Consider the following 20,742-nt stretch of genomic DNA (forward strand, 5'->3'; position numbering starts at 1 on the left):
CTTTCCCTGCCCTGCAAATCCACAGTGGCACTGGTCTAGCTTGAGGGGTGGGGAACAGGGAAAGCAAAAGCCATGTCCCAAGAATGAAGACATGGAATAATTTTCATGCTCAAGCAAGGCAAGGGAGAACCCATGTGAAATGAGGGGGAGCAAGAGATGGGACATACCATCACATTATATATATTCTTTTTTAAAATACAAAGGGAGCAAACTGCACTGCAAGTTAAAAAGCAAAGCATTAAATAGAATGCCTTTTTTAACTGGTAGGAATGCCACTGTGATGGATTTTAGCCTACAGAGAAGTGCTGTGCAGCTTAACATATGAACAGCTTTAAAAATGAGCACACTACAGGCCATGCAACATACGTGCAGCTTCTCAAGATATAAAAAAAGATCATATTTTCATACTAAAACTGCACCAATGTCACCTTGCAGAAGATCCACACCTATTTTAAACAAAACATCCCTCTCTTGTCTATTCCTATTCACAGCCCTATTCAATCAGGCTGGCATTTGAAATAAAGCAGCAGTTTTTATGAGGAAAGCAGGCTTCCCACAGTTAAGTAAACTGCACAACAGAACAGATTAATGGCAAAATACTACATCCAGCAGCATGAGAAAAATACAGGCAAAACTTTCTCCCCCCAAACGATTATGCAGTGCTTCTCCCATGTAAAAATGCAAACTGCTTCAGAGAGAAGGCACTGAAATCCATCGGAGTAGTATAGCATACAGAGAATCCTGTTGTCTAGCAACCAAGTGCACCAAGAATAATTCCTGCTTATATTCTGAGATGTATAAATTTCTTCATGCCACTGCACATCACACACACACACACTCACACACAGAAGCACATACCTTTTGCCCCTCTGAGCACAAATCCAAATCCTTCATTGTCTTTTTTCTGCAGGACCACTGCCTTTTCTTCTATTATGCAGTCACTGTAGAGAGAATTCCGAGGATAGCGACCATTATTACATCCCTTCATCACCACTGTAGTAGCTGCTCCTCCAGTGTGCAGGTTCATCATCATCACAGCCCGTTAATCAAATAATATTGCAGTAACCAAGCATGGGAAAATATAGAACAAATAGCAGCGAGGGGAAGACAAAGACTAAGCTGGATGGTAAAAGAGAACATGACAAAGCAACTTAAAATGAATAAAAAAGGCAGAGAGGAAAAAGAAAGAAGAAGAAATCATGCATGGTGGTTTGTGTTCTATATGAATGACTGGATGAACATGTGATCATGTAATCTGTGGGCTAGCTAGGACTCTAAAAGGAAAAAAAGTAAGTGAACTGAACGACAGTATCATTAATAAACTCCTCAATCGTGGATGTACCAGATGCATCTTCTAGTGAAGCCAAAATGAAACCAACCAGAAGAAAAATGAGGCAGCATTTTAAATTTAAAGATAATAAATTATGATTTTCTATTAGCTAACTAAAAGGCACAAATATATTCCGAAAGCTATGCCTTGCATCAAAAGCCCTTTTTCAATCCTATTGAATGTTGCATGCTGCAAGAATCCCACATGATCATCTGACAGCCTACAATGCTAACAACGTGCAGCTGCCTTGGCGTCATCAAGCACAAATTTCCACAGCATCAAGAATCTGCATAATTGAAATAGTAACAAGGCATGCACAAGCAGGAAAACACATTTTCTATGGAATATTTCCTGTCTCCTGATAAACAATTAATATTATAAAACAAGGAGATGGTATAAAGGACTATTTATGTAAGCAGTATTCCCTTAAAGAGAAAGTAGCCTTAGGAATCTCACTGTCATTGGCTAAGATAAAAGTAGAAGGTAGATGAAGAAAATGCACAAAATGCATATTAAAATAGGACGTTTCGGATACAGGGAACGATCTGTAAAAGCCTTAAGGTGTTCAATATCTTTAATTAAACATGAAATTACTAAAAAAGCTCAAAGAAAAAAAAAATTTTCAATGCTCTTTTAGGTACCAAAGAATTGCACAGCACGAGTTGCAGGGGTTAAGTTCACAAATTGTCAGCACTGCAAACTGCTGCTTCAAAATACCCACAGAACTAGTTCAGATAGAAGGAGTATGAGCAAGTTTGCTTTCCTTAATTTTTTACTAGCCAACTTCTGTTCCCACTGGTCTGGTACAGAATCCAGTCCCCAGAGCAGTAAATGAAAGGAGAGACTGGATCTGCCTCAGGGCCATTAATAATCCCCAGGGGGAGGAGGAAACTAAATAAAGAGAAATTGGTGTGACCTTTTTATTTAAAGCTCTGAACAAAGAGAGGGATGATGATATCAGGACACCAATGGACAGCCTCCAAACTCCAGATTTTTCGTGCATCACAGACCATCCTTTTGGTGCCTTTCCAACTCTGCAGGATGAAACTTCCCATGGCTGCTGAAGCGATGATGTAAGGTTGTCTTCCAAATTGCAGAGTGTTTAACACCACACATGAACTCAAACTGCCACAATGGTGACTTTGTGGGCAAGAGATGGTTTCCATCAGCACCCACAGCCTTTGTATTCTCAACTTATTGTAATTTACTGTGCCTTCCAGACATTTCCTGTACTTACAGTTAAAAAACTTCTGCTTTTTGAGAAAGCCCAACACCCACCTGCTCAGGGGTATCAGGATGGGATGGAATATGCAGCTCTCAGAGCCCACTGAAGCTCTCCATCAACATCCTAATGTTCTAGAAAGTGACTGCTCCTACCAGTGCATTGGCTTATTTCCCTCATTTCACCACCACGTTCTCAAGGTGGGTCCCTGTGCTTATCCACTGAAGAGTCAACAGTGTTACTTTTTTTAATACTTGGTCAAATTAATGAAACCCATTCCCTTCAAGTTTCTTTGTAATCAATCAATAGCTCAATAGAGCTTAGAAGGCAACTTCTGAGATCCTAATTATAGCAAGAGTTTGGTTCAAAGAACCCCCCTCGTATCCCCTCCCTAAATCCCACTCTTGTGTCAGTTCATTTCCATACAGCATTCAGAAGTTTTATCAGCTCAGCAAACTCAGGATCAATTCTCCTGGTCTACATCCAAAAAAAAAAAAAAAAAAAAGGCATGCAGGGTCCTTCCAGAGCCAGCTAATGAAATGGAGGGGCATTGTCAAGTCAGGCTCACTTCATCCTAATGTACAGACTAAAGGTATAAAAACAACCTCTGATTTTCTTCTCATGTACAGCACATCTATTCCATAAACTACCCAGTTTTATACTTCAGTTCATGTACTGAAAGTGGGGGTGCAAAATTGCCAACATTTTACAAAATTACGTGCAAGGGGGAGGTGAGAGCTAAGGGAGGGAGAAGCACAACATGGTTTTTGGTGAGAAAACACACAAACTGATCTCTATTATTTGACAAATACAACTTTCTAATATACAGTTACAGTCATAAAGAGAACACCAACACAGCCTGGAAAGTAAAATGATAGGCTTGAAAAAATCACATGTGTAGCATTTCTTCTCATTTATGTTCCCTAGAAGTACGGCACCTGCAAAAATCCTATGGCTTGAGTAGCTTAAACTTATTCAAGCAACCACAGAAAGCAAACTGATTCTCCCCACACACCTCAGTGCTGCAGGGCAAAGAACCAGCAGCAGGAAAAAGGGGGAAGACAAACAGGCACACAAAAAATGAACTGAGTTTACAGCCTGCACATCCTCTCTCCCAGAAAACTTGCATTCCCAAGAAAAGGAAGCAGAAGAGGGGCAGGGTTTAACCTCTGACTCTTTGCAGTGCTGCTTTTTGCTGGCTCTGCCACGCCAGGGCTCTCTGTGCCAGCCAGGGTGGACTCTCCACTGAAGGTCTGTTCACAGTCCACCTGCTCCTGGCAGGAAAAGTGGTGCCAAATGTAAAACTAGGTCAAAATTTCTCCCCATGAGCCTTCTTGGCAGCGTCTCTTTGATCCTGGAGGTGTTGTAAATACTCAGCAGCAGAACACAGGGTACAGCAACCAGTGACAAATGAAGGTGGCATTGCATTAGGAGCTGCTCAGAGGCCTGAGCTCAAGCAAAAAGAGGAATTTCTTCCCAGACTCTTTCAGTGAAATGCACAGCTCTATGTGAGGCCAGGCAGTCCCTGTTATCTGTGATATGCCAAATTTCAATAGGTAAAATCCCTGAAGTTCATTTCTGTCCCATGCCAAACAAAATTCAACAGCTTCCATTTCAGAGATGAGTCCTCAGAATATGATCAGTTCCATATGATGGTAATAAAATGAGTAATTCTAAAATCAATAGCTCATTATTTAAATAGGGCAAACACTGCTTTGACTTTGGGCTGTGTGAGGCCAAGATTCATTGCAGGCAAAGTTAAATGCAAAAGGCATCCTATCAATTGCAGGACATGTCTGTGTGGAGCACAATCACAAAACCTCAGGTCAAAATAACAGTCAATGTAAATCTCTGCTTTACTCAAGCAGTAGATGTTAGAAAACATGATTGTTCATCAGCTCATGTAGTTTCTTTACCAACTTAAGGCTCAAGAACTGTGCAGAGGTGTTACAATTTCCACAATTTTACAGACTGACCAATGGAGAAAGGGAAACAGAAGGATTTGCCCATGGTCAGACAGATATGTGAGTTTTGAACTCGGCACTGTTCCACATAACAACCATCATTTGTGTGGGCTTTTCTAAACAGCGGGAATTTCTGCTTTGCTAACAGCCCATTAAGATAATATCTGAGGAAGGAAGGAGAAATGTCAAGTCTTCCATAAAGACCTGTATGAAGAAAATAAAGGTTGGAGTGCAGGTTCCTGCTGGAGGCAGGCCCACAAAACCTGGCTTCCTGTTCTCATCAGGGATAACTACACCTTATCTTAAGGCATGACTTATTCCACAAGCTAAAATACTAAATTACAGAGGTGGAGACTATCAGGACTACAGGATGTGTTTAGGCAAGTTTGTATCAAGTGTTTCTTTGCTGATTTCAATCTGAAAAACAGCAAGTAGAGGACAATCCACTGAAAATTATCACCGTTATTGGGAAACAAAAGTGGTTATTTGGTATACTGTCAGTCTCCCCCTAAGGCAGAGGAAAAAATGAATGTAAAAAGGAATTCTTTTCCTCATTCCCTACAGTCATCTCCTGGAAACATAACCAACCTTTTCAGCTTCAGCAGCCCAGCAGTACACAAGCCCTTCAGAGTAAGGACTTGCTCTCCCCCCTTGAGGGAGAAGTGGACCTTGCTCTCTCCAGGTTCACTTCTTTCAGTTGGCCAAGTGAATCTAAATCTCTTCATTAGCCCTTTTTCTTCTCCTCAGCACTCTTGCAATTGCAATCTCTTTGAAAGATCTACTGAGTTCACAACTAGATACATCCTAGAAGAATAAAGTGTTCTGCCAGGTGCAATAAAACGATATCTAAATCATTCCATAAATTTATATGCAATGTCTGGAAGCAGTCACACTAATTCCTTTCAGGATAAAATGGCCAATTTATAGTGGTTATGCTCAAGCCAGAGAAGAGCATTTGGGAAATCTGTTCAACAGGAGGAGCCCCTTGTGCATTATCCAACAGTCAATCCCTGTTAAAGGCACATCAAAAACATTGTTTCCCTTTTTTCAGGAAGTAACCTGTCCTGATACCACATAAAATGGAAATTATGTCTACAGCAAACTTTATTGTAGGATATAGCAAACTTTCAGTGGGAAAACATTTCCTGTTACTGCTGGAAGGGGTCAACCTTACAATTTATAGTCAGCTACTCTAATGGCTTCAGGAAAATTGGCTAATCCTACTAATTAAGGCCTTCAAGATTAATGAAGACGCTTTCTGAGATTGCTCAAGTTTCCCAGGCATCAATCATCCACTTTTAGGTCTCACACAAGAGCTCCCGCAGCTCTCCTGTGTCAGGCAGAGTAGCAATCACTTGCTCAAGAGGCAGCAGCTAAAGCAGCGAGTGGGTTCTGTGCACAGCAGATAGGGAAATACACAGCCTGTCCCTAAAAAACCCAGTGGCAACCCAAACAGAAACAGTGGGATGCAGCCAACTAAACAGTCAAACTCACAGTGACCTCTCCCTTCACAGCATCCTAGGATCCCAGAACTGGGGGATTGGCCCACTCTGTACAGCTGAGCAATGCTAATGTCTTTATGACAAATCTAATTATTTTCCTTTAGAACACACGTTTCTCTGGAAGTTTGTAGCAAGCTGTGTTTGGGAGAAAAAAGTATTTCCAAATAGATGGGTCAGTGCCTCAGCACTTTCCTCATGGCAGACAGAACCTAGCATTAAAACAGAAATATTGGAGAGCAGTAAACTTTAAATTGATCAATTCCTTACTAGGCAGCTTAAGATACAAGTCCAAGGACTATGATCATGGCACAATAATTAAAATATGACAGAGAAGGGATGAAGAGAATCTCTTAGAACTAAAAATTCTCCAAGTTGTTCTGCTATTTCATTAAAAAAAATAAACTGGAAAATCAGGGCTGCATATGGAAGTGCAGCATGGAATCAAATGTTTAGTACTACCTATGGCTCTCAGCTTCACAGGTGCTCCCAAAGAAATCCAAGAGCAGAATCTTCAGAGGCACAGACAAACAGACGACTGGTTGTGTGTCAGTGCCTGATTGGCACAGCTGGCACTCCAACAAAAAAAACCCAGAGAAGACAGACAAGATCACCATTCCCCCTGCTTGCACTGTGTTCCTCTCTGGCTTTATGATTTGTGGCAAACAATTTCAAATTGCAACAGGAAGGACATAGTCTAATTTCTCCTTGGTAAACTTGGCATAGCTGTGTCTTCCTCAGCTGGCTATGATCAAGCCAGATAAAGGACCAGGAAATAAAGGATGCTCCAGCAATACTCCTGGAACCTCCCCATATTCATATATTTGTATTTCCAATCTCCTGTAGCAGTGCTGTTTCTCCAGAGTTAGTAAACATCTCGTGGAGCTCTTTGATCATGAGAACAGCAAGGCTGCAGATTTTGCTTTGAAATCTGCTGATGAAAGAGGAATATGTCAAACTGTGGCTGTTTTAAAGACATGGACATATTCTCCAGTTCTGGATCTGTACTGCACGCTGAGGGAATCACAGGCTCCAGTAAAACCTCACAGCCCATCTTCCACCTAAAAAAGGTGTTTCATTCACACTTCTAAACAGGGAATCAAGCCATCTTTATTGGATTTTGAATACTTGATATCCTGGGTAAAAGAAGAGCAGCTATTCACTAAGTCCCCAAACCCACACTAATGTCAGCCGGGAAGGGATTCAGTAAGAATTAGGAAGTCAGAAAGATGGTGCTGCTTTTTCCAGCCTGTGATCAGTAGAGGTGCCCCCCAAAAAATAAAGAAAATCAACCATCATTACAAGAAGCAACCTATGTTAAAGAGACTAACAGTGCTGTACACTTCAATGGGTTTATGCTACAAAACTTTACAAAAATATAGGTTTAAAAGAGAAATATTGAATTTCACAACAGAAGTGCACAGTAGCTGCACAATTTATGTAGAGCCAAGGAGAAATTTCGTCTCTCTCTCACTCCCCTCAGTCCACTTAGCTTTTAATTTTTCAACTTTTCCTTTACTCAGCTTTTAATTACTTATTATCATGTTTTTTGGTGTGCAGGAGAAGGGAGTAGGCAATTTAAAGTAATACTTCTCAAATAAATTGATTTGGCTGTTGGTACTTGTAGGTTGTTTCCCGGTTGTACCTTAAGTTGCTGAAACTGCAACAAGTAAAGTAAAATATTGATACAGCAAACCAGGAAGTCAACCTCCTGGAAAGAGAAATCATCCAGTAAAAGTCTGATTGTATATTATGTAGGAATCTCAGGATAGGATATGAAGGCAATAAAAAAAGTCAGTGGTAAATTCATAATCCTAAGCAAATGTGTATATATAGGGTATATATGCACCATACCCATGCATGAATGTATTTATACACACTCACAAAAACCCCAAGTATTTTAGCCTTTTTTAAGAGAAAAGTTATTATTCTTTCACATCTGCACTAGTAGAGAGAAAACAAAAAAATCACTGTGAGTGAGGAAAGCGGCAAAATGAATTTAAAAATAAAAGCTTAATTCCTCTGTATTAATTAATTTCATTTTTCTTTTAAAAGTGAACAGTCATTTCAAACATCACACATGACCAAGTGAAAATCAGACATGCAAGCAGGACTCCTGCTATGGAACAGGAGAGTTCTATAGCCCAGGGTCCCTCTAGCCCCTCCACACAAATGTTCCACCTAGCACAGGAATATTTTGGGTTCTAGCACACTCCACTTGCACCCGGTACTCATCAGCAATTTTCAGTTTTATTTATCAAGCATTTGAGCAATGTGAGCCTGGGATGTGGAAATATTAATATTCATTGCTAATGCGATGAGCCTTGGACAAACAGGATGTCCAAACACTCACATATGTTTAGGTTACCAGGATATTTATCTAATAAACACTTCACTGTTTAGGTTTGTATTTTCCTATCCCAAAACAGCTGCAGTTCCACCCTCAGATGTGCCTCCAAAGCACAGAGAAACAGGAATTTTCTCCCTAATCATCTTAACATACAAAGCATTTAGACAAAAGGAATATTAATTATAGATGTTAAACCCACTGTTTTTTATACAGTTTTTTTAATTCATAATTTTCCTGCTGTTTTTGCTAAAATTGGTCATTATTATCACAGACAACCTCAGTACCAAGGAGAGGGACATGTTCAGGGTTATCAAACAGGACAAGTGACAAAGGCAGAACAAGGGAAGTAACTACAATCACACCTTGGGTTTAAAAGAAAATAAAAGAAAGTGTTTTATTAACACTTTTTAAACGTGCTACAAGTCCTTTAAGGTAGCAGTTTGACCTTGGAATTCTTAAAAACAATTATTAAACTCGCAGTACATTTTGGTATCACAACTCCACTTGCTCCAAGAGGGTCTAAACAAAAATAAGCTACAAAATAGGGGAAGGAAACTGGTGATTTCAGGACTGGTGCCAAACATGAGTTTCAGGTTAGTTTTAAGGGATCCCTCAAGTTTTCCATCCCACCCTGTTTGCTATGATGAGCAGGAGGAATTATCATCCTCCTGTCCTGCACTCCTGGGAAAATAAACTCAGTCCTGACCACAAGGAGTGTGAGTAGCCCTGACTGTACATTTCAGCTTTACAGATGGAACTATTTTACTTACAAGTCTGCATTGTACAGAAGAGCACAGTGATTAAATCAATGTTAAACACGTTGCAAATTCTTATGACAAAAAATACCTTTAGTATTTAACTTACAAGTTTGAACTTCTGTCTCAAAACAAATGAGGCCTCACCAAAGGCATAAAGTTTTTCTGAAAACATCTTTATTCTTCCCCAAGAGCTTTAAAAATACAGTGTACACTGAGAAACTTTGATTTTCTAGGATTTTGCACTAAAGAGCTGAAAAGGTGACACGAATTTTTCACATATCCCTTTAAAATCCTGACTAACCACGTTATTTCACAGTCTCATTAACATCAGAAAGGAGGTGGCAACTCTACCTTATTTTCTGAAATATATTATCCCTCTCCATTTCTCTAATTGCAGTAAGCTCTTGAGTTATTTTAAGTCTACTCCAAATTTTGCTTACCAGCAAGACAAAATGTCCATCTTAACAGCTCTCCTGCCTCCCAACATCATTATTTTCAGCAATTCTGTCAAAGGATGGCCAGTTTAGCCCAAAATGCTGGTAGCAGTGGAAAAAAATCACTGACTTCATGATTTTATTTTAATTGGCCATGACTTCTCTTAATTATATGAATGTTGAACTGGAACCTGTCTTTATTGCCCCCTGCCTTTCACATTCAGCTTGTTGGTTGCACTGATGTGGAATTTCTGGGAATATGAAGCTTTCTTTTTTTGTGTACTGGAGACAAGGTAAAAATACTGGTTTATCATTTCAGATGCACAGATTTTAATGTATTTCAGAGTTTATGGTGCTGGAAGTGGTTGCAGTAGGGGTATAAACCACCTCTGCCATAGGGGCAACTGCTCCGGGCTGATACTGATACTCAGTATCAGCCCCGGTTTTCAACTGGAGCACCAAACTCTTAATTCTGTTATCTGGGCCCTATAAAAAATTAGAGAAATTAAAAGGCACGTAGGTAACAGGATTTTTTTCCTCCTAAAGATGCAGCAGCCACTTTTTCTTAGTGCACATATTCAACACTCACTATTCCTCTGCTCAGAACCTTGCCGTGAACTCAGTTTTTGTGTAACACTTATCCCTTAAAGACAAGCTTTTGTTGATACATTTTAGTGCTTGTCAGACATCATCTCTCCAAAAACAGGCTGACATTTTGTGTCAGAGAGAGCAGGGAGCCCCAGCAGCATCACCAGCCACTCAATTGGTGCATCTGCCAATCATCGCCATGGAGCAGCCCCTAACATCCACAAGGATGGAGAGAGCATCTGCTCCTGGCTTGGGGAAAGGGGAACACTTTCAAAGGGCTTGGATGAAGCCCTGCTCTGTCCAGCAGGTTCCTGGCATTCAGCAGCAGCTCAGGCTGTGGATTTAAGTCTGACACAGAGAGGACTCAAGCCCAGACCTCCTTTAGTTCAGGTGAATGCTCCACCACCAGCTATTGTTTGCTCTTTAGCTGCTCCCTCTTTGTTGGGTTCAATTACATTTCTTAAAGAAACACTGCTCCAGCACATCTGGTTTGTCCCAGGAGGAACAAGGCACCCTCCTCCCACACACTCCTTTTGCACCATCAAAGAGACTGAGCATGAAAATCCACCCCTTTCCAATTGTGGATCATTTCAGCTTTCAAGAGGAACAAAACACATACGCTGCCTGCCAGCCACCCTGAGAATGTTTCCTCATAGATCAAACTCTCCAAATGCAACAAATATTTGTGAAAATCTGCCTGGAAAGAGAGGGTGAGATGGGGGAAGAGTGGTTTAGATCACTCCTACTGGAGGCAGGCCCACAGTGAGAGTTCACCAGTTATTTGTTCCATTTGGGGCTGCCAACTGCATCATTCCCAACCAGAGGCACCATATGGAGCCTTTGCTCATCTGGTGATGAGGTGACAGCACGGCAGCCAAAGTTGCCCTGGGGCAGGGAATTAAATCATCACAGGGGCTGGGATGTAGGAATGGAAAACACCAATTATTAGAAACCTCATCATCATCCTCCTCTCTCCCCCCTCCCCAAAAAAATCCCATTTGAATCTCCTGTTTTCCTCTGCTCTAATAACGTGGCTCTCGTTTCTAACCAACCTGGTGTCACACCTTCACAAACTTGTTCTGCATCTCCACTCCTTTTTCTTTCCTTTTTTCATTTTCTCTATTCTAATTTAAAGAATAAAACCCACTTGATTCCCCTTCATGCACAGGACACAGGCTGCTGCTTTCAGTGGTGACATTTAAATCCATGCTGTCCTCCAGCATCCGGCCGGAGGAGTTGCAGAGGAAATCCTGCTGAGCCTGGGAGTACCAATTGCTGTGCAGGAAATGGCACAGCCCCCAAATCCCAGCCCTTGCAAACAGCAGCTTCTCTACTCCAGGCACACAGTTAAGTCTGGACTAGCACTAGAGGTAGATCCTAAAAGTTTTTCACAAAGAGCATTGTAATTCTGCATTTGGAAAAGGCTGTGTATTTTTTCCCCTCAGCTCTTGAGCTCTCTTTGCTAACACTTATCACTAAAAATTTAGGCAAACATCTAGCCCAGAAAATGCATTTTAGTCATTAGTTACCAAACCATCAGCTGCTAAAAGCTGGAATCTTACTGAAGTGGGTTGAGCAAACTTCACTGTTAAGGCAGCAAACAACTTAAAAATGCGCTTAGAAGCTAATGGAAACTTTTATCACTCACGGTAGTGTTTTGCATCTTACCATAATTGTATTAGACCTTAATAGTGCAATTACAGTACAGGTTTAGATGGAGAGGCACCACAATTCAGATGCACACACACACACCCTTTTTGCCTCCCATTTCAGCAATTCCTTTCAATATTTACTGTAGCCACCAGCACAAAAAGCTCCGTCATGGCATTGCACAACAGCAGGGGAGGCAAAGTGCAAAGTTGTTTATTAGCAACCAAAGGAATTTCCATTAGAAACTGAATAATTGTAAATTAAAAACTTCACATTTTACATCTCCACCTGCTCCACAGAGGCTACAAAGTGTTAATTATTGCTTAAATACATACGCAATTCTTCAAATTGCATCAAATTATGCTCTTCAAACTAATGAGGCACAAGGTATTAAAATTGAGCTACCCTTGACTTTCTGCCTCACATTAAGAGCAGCTCAGTGCTATCAGGCTGTTATACTCACAGTTAATTAATTAATTCAGAACATTCAACAGGCAAGTCCAACAAGATAACTTCAGACATCAAGGTGAGATTACATGCACACAAAACATTTTACATACTTTTCTCCCCTACAATTTGGCTGGTGCTGACCATTCTCTGTGCCCAAAAGAACCATGATATCACGTCTGCAGAAATTTTAAATCATTAAAATCTCAGAGAGGTTTCAGATGCAACCACATCACTGTCTCACAGGGTTATATGTAATTACAATGATGAGGACACTCAGATATTTTTGTTACCATTTTCTAGGCAAAAACTGAGCTCTGTGTATAGGTAAAAAAGTTAAATGCTGTTGGTTTTACTTATTTTCACCAGAGGAAACCAAGGACTATGTTTAAAATATATGCCTGCAGGTAAAATCAGTTGTAAAATCACTTTCCACTTATTATCAATGTGCAAATCCCAGACTGTGGATTTATTGTTAAGCGTGAGCAGCACCATTTTAATCTCCTTATTCCCATTTCCTTCAAGAGATCTCCTGAACAGTACAGACTTCCCAGGAAACATTAGTACAGTGGAACTGGTGATATCCAACAGAAAACAAACAAACAAAAGAGCAGTTCACAAAAACCTAGAATGGTTTGGGTTGAATGGGACCTTAAGGATCATTCAGTTCCAATCCCATATCATCTAGTTCTTACTTCAATTCAGAAAATCCCATTTATTTTCCATGTAACACTTCTTTCATTGTTCTGCCTGGGCAGAACCAACATGAAAATGTGGGAAGCAGGATATAAAATATAACAACAGCTCTTATACCTTCTCTCAATTTTTGTAAGGATCCATTTACCAGGATTTGGTGGATTGCTGCCAGGCAAGCAGCACTCAGCAAGCACATAAGCCAAATTCTCCACCCAGAGACACAGGGCCACCATAACCAAGGAGAAAATCCCTTTGCTCCCCATCAGTTTTACATTCCTCACCACTTGCAATGGCCAGAATTCCACTAAAACTTTCCATCTGTTTTAAATCTATATTTTATTATTTAAAAATCTATATTTAAAGAGATGAGCAACTGCATTTCTCCAGAGGGAGGATTATTTATGTGAAATATCCACATGAAACTAGATGAAAGTATTTCTGCATAGGACTGAAAGCTTCCACTAAAATAGATATGGAGCGCACCTAATGCTTAAACGACCAAGACAGCCCCACTTACATCACAACTTTGGGACAAAGGTATCCAACAGGCACATTCTGTGGGCTAAAAAAATTAAAAATATAACCAAGCTCCTCACAGCATGCTGAGTTGCAGGGGCAGACAGCATCAGCTGTGCCAAGGAGTCTCTCTGAGCCGCTCAGGAATAAATCTTATGCTGCTCTATCCAACAGTACACATGACAACAGCAACAGAGAATGGCCTGGAAAGAAGAATCTCCATTTTTTATTAGGTGTTTGTATGTAAATTGGCTTTTGAAGAGCTGCTCCTGTCAGCTTCCACACTCGTGGGACTTGGATGTTGCCACCTGACTCCAAGTAGGGACAGTAGGGTGAATGAATTAAGCCTTTAATTAAGTTTTCTTACAGATTACACCATCCTGTTTTCCTCTTGGTCTTCCTCCAGAAAAACAGAACAAAAACCATAAGGCAAATCAATTTGGTCCTGTCATTAATGTGGCGGCAACCAGCCTTTGGAAAAGGTTATTTGTCATCACATCCTCTCCTGTGAGCTCCTTAATGCTGCTGGAGCCGTGGGATGTCAAAGAAAGGCACCAGGAAAACTTCTGCCATGCAGGGGTTGGAACCAGCTAAAGAGTGTGGAGAAAACCCCCATGTGAAAGTCAATAACCCTGTGGAGAAAGACACAGAACAGGCAGGAGACCTCCCATTCATGTGCAGATTTTATTACATTGGTGCTGGCATTCAGTTGTTATTGACTTTTCCTGCTGCCCTGTTCTGCTGGGGGTGGGAGATGATGCAATGAATGCAGTAGGAAAAGTTTCCACTGTCATGTCCTAAAGTTCCCAAATTCATAGGAGCAATGGATCATGTTTTCTACCACACCAAATTTATCACTTTTACATAGCACCACACTATGTCTCATATCATTTATGTCTCCAGAGTATAAAACAAAGTTATCACTGCATTAACAGTCTCTTTCCATTTAAAAGGGTGATAACATTTTATATTTGAAATTAAACAACTAATTAATTCCACATATTTTCCTGACTGAACAATCCACTGTCCCATCTTGAAAGAATTAATGAATTTCCTCACTTCAGTTAAAAAGCAGATAAAAATTGGTAATTTCTAAAGGTTTACCTTAGCTTTAAGTTTGTAAAAAGTAAAGATTGTTTTTTTAATTCAAACATCCATTCTATGCCTTAGCAATACTTTCTATCATTAAACTGGAATTCAACCTTGATCAATTAACTTATTTACACCCTACAAATAATTTCATTTCAATTAACTGCTAACAAATGCAGGGAAGGCAGAAAACCTCAGAGATGTGGCACAGCAGTTCTGCATTACCTCCTTGCAGTTTCAGTGGTGTATGTGCTCTTTAGGACAAGGAGTGGGGATTTAAACTGAAAGAGGATAGACATTAAGAAGAAATTCTTCCCTTTTGAGGGCATGTCATCAGCACTTAAAGCAGATAATACATCAGACCTGGTAGTTTCAAATACTACATTATATTTGTATGATATTTAGTGACTATATGCATGGGCAAGCAAGTCTCAGTGCCTTTCTCCACATTAGTAAGCATCATCCCCATTTTCCCAAAGTTAATGTATGGATAACTGATCTCTTATGCAAAGCTGAAATAGGATTTAATGAACCTCCATTACTCAAGCTGCACATTTTCCTCAAGATGAAAAATGCCATGTACAATGTATTTTCCTGCATGTGAATAAGCCCATTAATATAGATTTCTGAACAGAGTGTTTCTACTCAGCAATTTTTGCCCTTTGGGAGGGAGAAGGAAAGGGAGAAGGGAGCAGACACTTCCCCTCACTCCCCCCACACAGTCTCTGGAAAGGAACTGGATCAGCTTTGTTAGTACTTTGGATTCAGAGCTGTTCTTAGCACAGAGGCACAATTGCCTTCTGACAAATGTTTATGAAACCTTTGCTGCCAGCATTAAATCTGTTCTAATGTATTCTTCCCCGACTTTGATACGAAATGATAACAGAGAAAGTAATCAAAGCAATACAAATCTGGCAATATCAAAAATTGCTCTCACTTTCACACCTTGTTTGCCTCTTTGAATAATTCCCCTCCCTGAAGAAGCCCTTGTGAAGAATTAAATCTGGATGTACCACCAAGAGACATTAATCTCCAGACAGGTTCTGAAATGCAAATTCTCTTTGCTTTAGCAGCAATGCACAAGCACCAGTGAAATCACCATTCAGAGGTACAAAAAGCTGATTTGCAGCCTCAGTCAGGTACCTAAAACACAACTTGGTGTGTTACTGGTTTTTTTTGTGTTCCTGGTGTTACTTTATAAAAATTCTAGATTTACCATTCTTTCCTGAAAAAATGTCTTAAGCAAGTCTACTTTTCCACTGTATTTCTTAGAATTTCACATTAATTCTGCCTTCTCCTACCTTTTCCTCTCAATTTCCACTATTACCCTTCCAAATGGATCCACTGGGTCTTGGATTCTCTGTGGAAACTCAAGGAGAGTTTTCTTCCAAACCTTGTCAGGAGAACTCTGCTGCTGCCCCTCTCTCTGCTCAGACAATTAATAGATATCAACTGCAGACACATTTCATAACTAATTTATATAAGGCTGTACAAAAGTTCATTTTTTCCTGATAATCTCTCCTGCTCAGTCCCGAATCAGGTAAGACACATTTTTTGAGAGCTTTACTTTGCACTGGACAAACCCAATACCTTTAGGAAAAAAACCTCCAAACAATAGAGAAATAAACCAACAACCCCCACCCCCTGAAAAAAAAATAAAAAGGTGGAAGGGAAGGTTTTGATGGAATTGACATTTTCTAATGAAAAAAAAAATCTTTTGTTAGAAAGCAGCAGGAGGTTTCCAAGTGGAATTATTTGATATCTCTGAGGCAATATGATGCAGCAGACACAGCTTTTCTCTTTTGCAGAAACAACCCTATCCATTCACACTATAGAGACAAGGATATGGATTTCGTAGATTAATGATCCTTCAAAGAACCTTGCAAAAAGCCAACTCCTCTCACTGCAATGTGCCCAGTAACCACCGAGCCTGCTCTGCAAAGCTTGTCTCAGACTATGGGCTCACAGCTTCTCTTGACTTTACCACCATCAGACTCCCCCAGTCAACCACATCATGTCCAACTGGGAACTCCCTCCCCAAATCCTTCAACTCACTATGTCTAAACCTCAGAACAAAGTCTAAGATCACAGAACAAAACCAACAGTTACCATATTTTTCTTTTTTTTTTTAGTATTGTGCTACATGAAACTCTGCCATTGCTTTACACATTTCAGTTTTTCTCCTACAATAAATGTGGTTTCCTTGCAAACAAAGAAAAAAAAACAAGCTGCAATTGGACACTCAGGAGAAAAGCATAATAATTCCAGTATGCCACCAAAACTTCCTCAAGAAGACACCAAAAGCTAACTGAGGTTCTGTGTTTTGAAGGTCATCCTTTCTACCAGCAGTCACCTGTATGTTCAAGGTATATCCATGGGGGAGAAGAACATGCTTAAAAATCATGAATTCTCCACAAATAAAGAATCTGATTTCTCATTTCCAGCAGCTTCAGTTCTACTCAGGTTCCAAAGTCACTGTTCAGAACAACAAATCTTTCACCACTCCCAAAACAGAACAGTGGAACTCATGACTTCACTGCTCCCGAATTTTCTACACCCATCCCATATGAACAAAGAAAACTGCAATAAAAACCAATTTAGAAGTAAAATGGTACCCTCAGAAGTTCTGTTTAGTGATCTGCTTTCCTCTCCCCCCGCAAAGCCTAAACCAAAAGTAACAATTAAATAAAACCAGGGAAGGTTTTGTAAACAGATTGCAACCAAAAGGAAAAATTCTTACCTTGAAGCATCAAAGCTGTCATAGGATCCAACAGTGTAGTGTCTAAACAGCTTCTTTGTTCTATCTGCTCGTGTTTCTGCACAGAGAAAAAAAGAATTTTCAATACTTCTGTATTTCTTAATATTCCCACACAGTGAATAAATCTAGTTTCAAGGCATTTTGGAAAAAAAATGTTGGCTTTGGAGATATTCTTTTATGGCATCAGACACATAAAGTGAATAAGGAGAACTTGGAGATCATGAATCACATCATTCATAAGTTTTAAAGCTCCACTCACATTCTCACTGTCAAAAACTTTTGTGTCTAATATTTGGGTCTTTTCTAGCTAAGAGGCAAAATAGAAGAAGAAAGAAAGAAGAAAAATCTGCAATAGATGTCAGAAAGGTTGGGAAAATAGCCATAATATGCAAATCAATATTTTTTCGCCTAACTACAGGCTGGTCCTCCAATGAAATCACCTTTGGATTGGCAAAGAGACATCAGAAATCAGATAGAAAAGTTTCCAGTTTAGATTATGACTATTCAAGTCTCATCTGCACAGCTGAGGCACTCCATGGAAGGACAGCCTGACACAATCCCAACAGATTTTATTGATTATCCAAGCCAGCCAGAGCCCTCAAGGCACAGCACCTCTGTGGCACGGCTTTTAAGGATGGTACAAATGGCTGAAAGATTGGTGCTGTCAAATGACCAAGGGCAAGCCTGCAGAGAGAAAAAGAACATCAGAGCAGGATGGAAGGGCTTTGAACACAAGCAAGGAGCAGGACTAAGTCCTGGGAGGCAGACCTTGGGAGGGAGGGTGGGAAAAATGCCTATTTCCATGCTTTAACCAGTGCAGCTGACATGTAACTGGATCATGCCCCCAGCTGGAGGCATAAATACAAATACATCCATAATACAGAGTAATTCCAGCTGGAAATGTACACGAAGGTTGCAGCTGGCTAAAAGAGTAAGAAAGTTGTTTCTTCATAGCTGTGCACCAATTGGCAAGGCCCAAGAAAAGCAGTAGTAGAAAAAACCAAAAATATTTACATTTAAATATATTTTGTGGAGACCAGCCAGCCTCCATCCTACAGGACGGCCAGAGAGGGAGAAAATTCCTATTATAATATGAACTCTACTTGATAGTTGAGTTTATTTTGTCCCTTTGTCACTCACCTACAACCTGTATTTTCTGCCTAAAAGGCCCTTCCTTTACTCAAAATTCCTGCTCCTACTGCACAAATTGCAGTCTGTTCTCCACCAAGCAACATTCCTTTTTTCATGCCACTCTAAAAATCAGGTTCATACCAAGAGACATAAACAGAAGAAACACAGAAAATCATAAACCTGGAGTCCGCTTTGAGTTTCCCCCTGGCCTGTTCTCAGAAGTCCCTTGGAAATTATCACAAGAAAGAAATTATGATAAAGAACATTTTGAAATCTTAAAGCAACTGCTTGAGCCTTAAGGAGCCAGATGTTCCCCCTGCAGAATCTGTTTTCTATAGCATGATATTTCAGTGCTGTAAGGAATACAAAGTGGGTGGGAGGGATGGGAAGGCACAGCAAGGCAGAGAGCTTTGTTCAGCTCCTCAGGATTGCAGAGCCAGCACTCTTCAGCTGCAAGCTTGGGTCTGCTCCCCTCTGTTTCCCCCCACTCCTCTGTGTGCAGTCAGGGATTATTTGGGAAAACAGAAGCCTTGCAAGGTGCTGAACTCGAGGCTAAGTGGCAATTTCCCAGGCTGCTGTGTTAAGCTCCCTAATTACCCTCTTTCCCTGACCTCACACAGATTCCAGGCTGCCCTATTACACAGCACAAGCACAGACACCCAGGAGCAGGGGGGGAGGACCAGGAATCTGCCATCAGAATGAACTGGGGACTGAAAAAGGAAAAGGATTCCATTCTTTGACTTGACAAAAGAACACATAGAACCCATAGGCAAAAGCCTAACAAATGCTGTTCTGAATTCAAGCCAAATATAGCACGGTAACACTGTTATAGATATATTTGCACCAAGGGGTTAGCTCCAGGTTTCCCTGGATTTGTACCCATTCTTATGTCCCAGGTTTTCTTAAGACCAGAACTCTTTATCAAAATGCTTTGCAGCAAGTTAGGACAACCCCATTATTATTTAAGAAGCTTTTACCCACAGAACCTTTTGAGGATTTCTTCTTAAACTTGGTTGCAGACAGATTAGAAAGACCAGCAAGAAGATATGGATATGAAGGTCTAGAAATATATTATTTAGCAGTTTTATTTTAATAAAGAGAATTATTTTAATAATACTGCATTCTTACTGAGAGAAATATCTGTCACCACAGATGAAAAGTCACTACCTCAAGCTGGATCAGTTCAAGAAGTTTTTCTAAGAGGTAGAATAAAATAGCAGGGTTTGCAAAAATGGTCCAGTTTCCTTTATGTTGACAAAGGACAGAAACATTAGAATATCACTTGAAATTTCTAGATCTCTTGAGAAGCCCATATTTTACCAGAGTAAATACCATAAGAACACAACATTTTTTTTCCTGGTCCATTTTCCATTGAAGCCTGTGGAACTGCAGCAGAAATAAGCTGTGTGCCCTTGGCAATAGTGGCAATCAAAATAATAAAGCTCCAGCTGTTGCTTTATTAGAATCATTTATTGTTGCAGACATCTCAGTAAGCAACAGGCTCAAACCCTGCCCTTCCAGAATGTAATTTATAGAGTTCAAAGAGGGGTGAGCACTGAGAAAGGAGGAAATGTTTTCCACCTACACTTTCTCTACCTCAAGAACAGTGAGGGCTTTCCTCCAAATAAATGCAGAACTTCCTGCAGATTCTCTGTCTCAGTTGCATAAGTGACCACAGGACTCCAAGAGATCTTGCAGACATTATCAAAAGCTGAAAGATCACTGCCATGAAAAGCAAGAAATAAATTTTGGACTCTAAACCACTCCTATTAGGCCACTGGTGCCCTGTTTCAGCCCACGTCACAATTGTGGGCCTGTTCCAGCAGCCAGCCTCACTCCTACCCCGACACTCCTGCTTGGACTAGGTTGCTCACATATTTGATATTGCTTTGGAAGGTAAAGCACTAGGAGGGGTGTAGCAATGTATCTGCAAGGTGTAGGCCACTGTGTGCCCCAGCAAACCGTTACTAGTTATTCTCATCAACACCCTCTGGAATTTGTCAAGGTTACTAAGACATAAATTGTGCTAAATTAAGAAAGAAGAGGCTGAGAAACAGAATACCAAGACCAAAAGAACTAGAAAACAGAGACAGATAACCAGACAACAGAGGGCTGTGAAGCACCTGGACTGTAACCAGTCACATACTCTGAGAAGTGCATGCAGAACATGTGAACAAGATAGAGACACCAATCAAGAGATGCCTGATCCATGTGTGTAGTAAAGTTAGAATGTATAAATAAGTACATAATATAAACAATAAGCAACTTCTACTTAATCATATTAGTTAGTTATCCAAGAGTCCTGATTTC

At 40.3% G+C, this 20,742-nt stretch overlaps 1 protein-coding gene across 2 annotated transcripts in view; it reads right to left on the minus strand.

Annotated features, from left to right (window-relative positions):
• Positions 1-20,742, minus strand: part of SHANK2 (SH3 and multiple ankyrin repeat domains 2) — a 276,013-nt gene that overhangs the window by 110,375 nt on the left and 144,896 nt on the right. For both annotated transcript variants that reach the window (XM_030949872.1, XM_030949873.1), the window contains 2 exons: positions 17,284-17,359; positions 859-941 (listed from right to left, as the gene is read on the minus strand). In XM_030949872.1, the coding sequence (XP_030805732.1) occupies positions 859-941; positions 17,284-17,359 (159 nt within the window). The remainder of the gene's footprint in view (positions 1-858; positions 942-17,283; positions 17,360-20,742) is intronic.

Source organism: Camarhynchus parvulus, chromosome 5 (genome assembly GCF_901933205.1).
Source record: "Camarhynchus parvulus chromosome 5, STF_HiC, whole genome shotgun sequence".
Taxonomy (NCBI): Eukaryota; Metazoa; Chordata; class Aves; order Passeriformes; family Thraupidae; genus Camarhynchus; species Camarhynchus parvulus.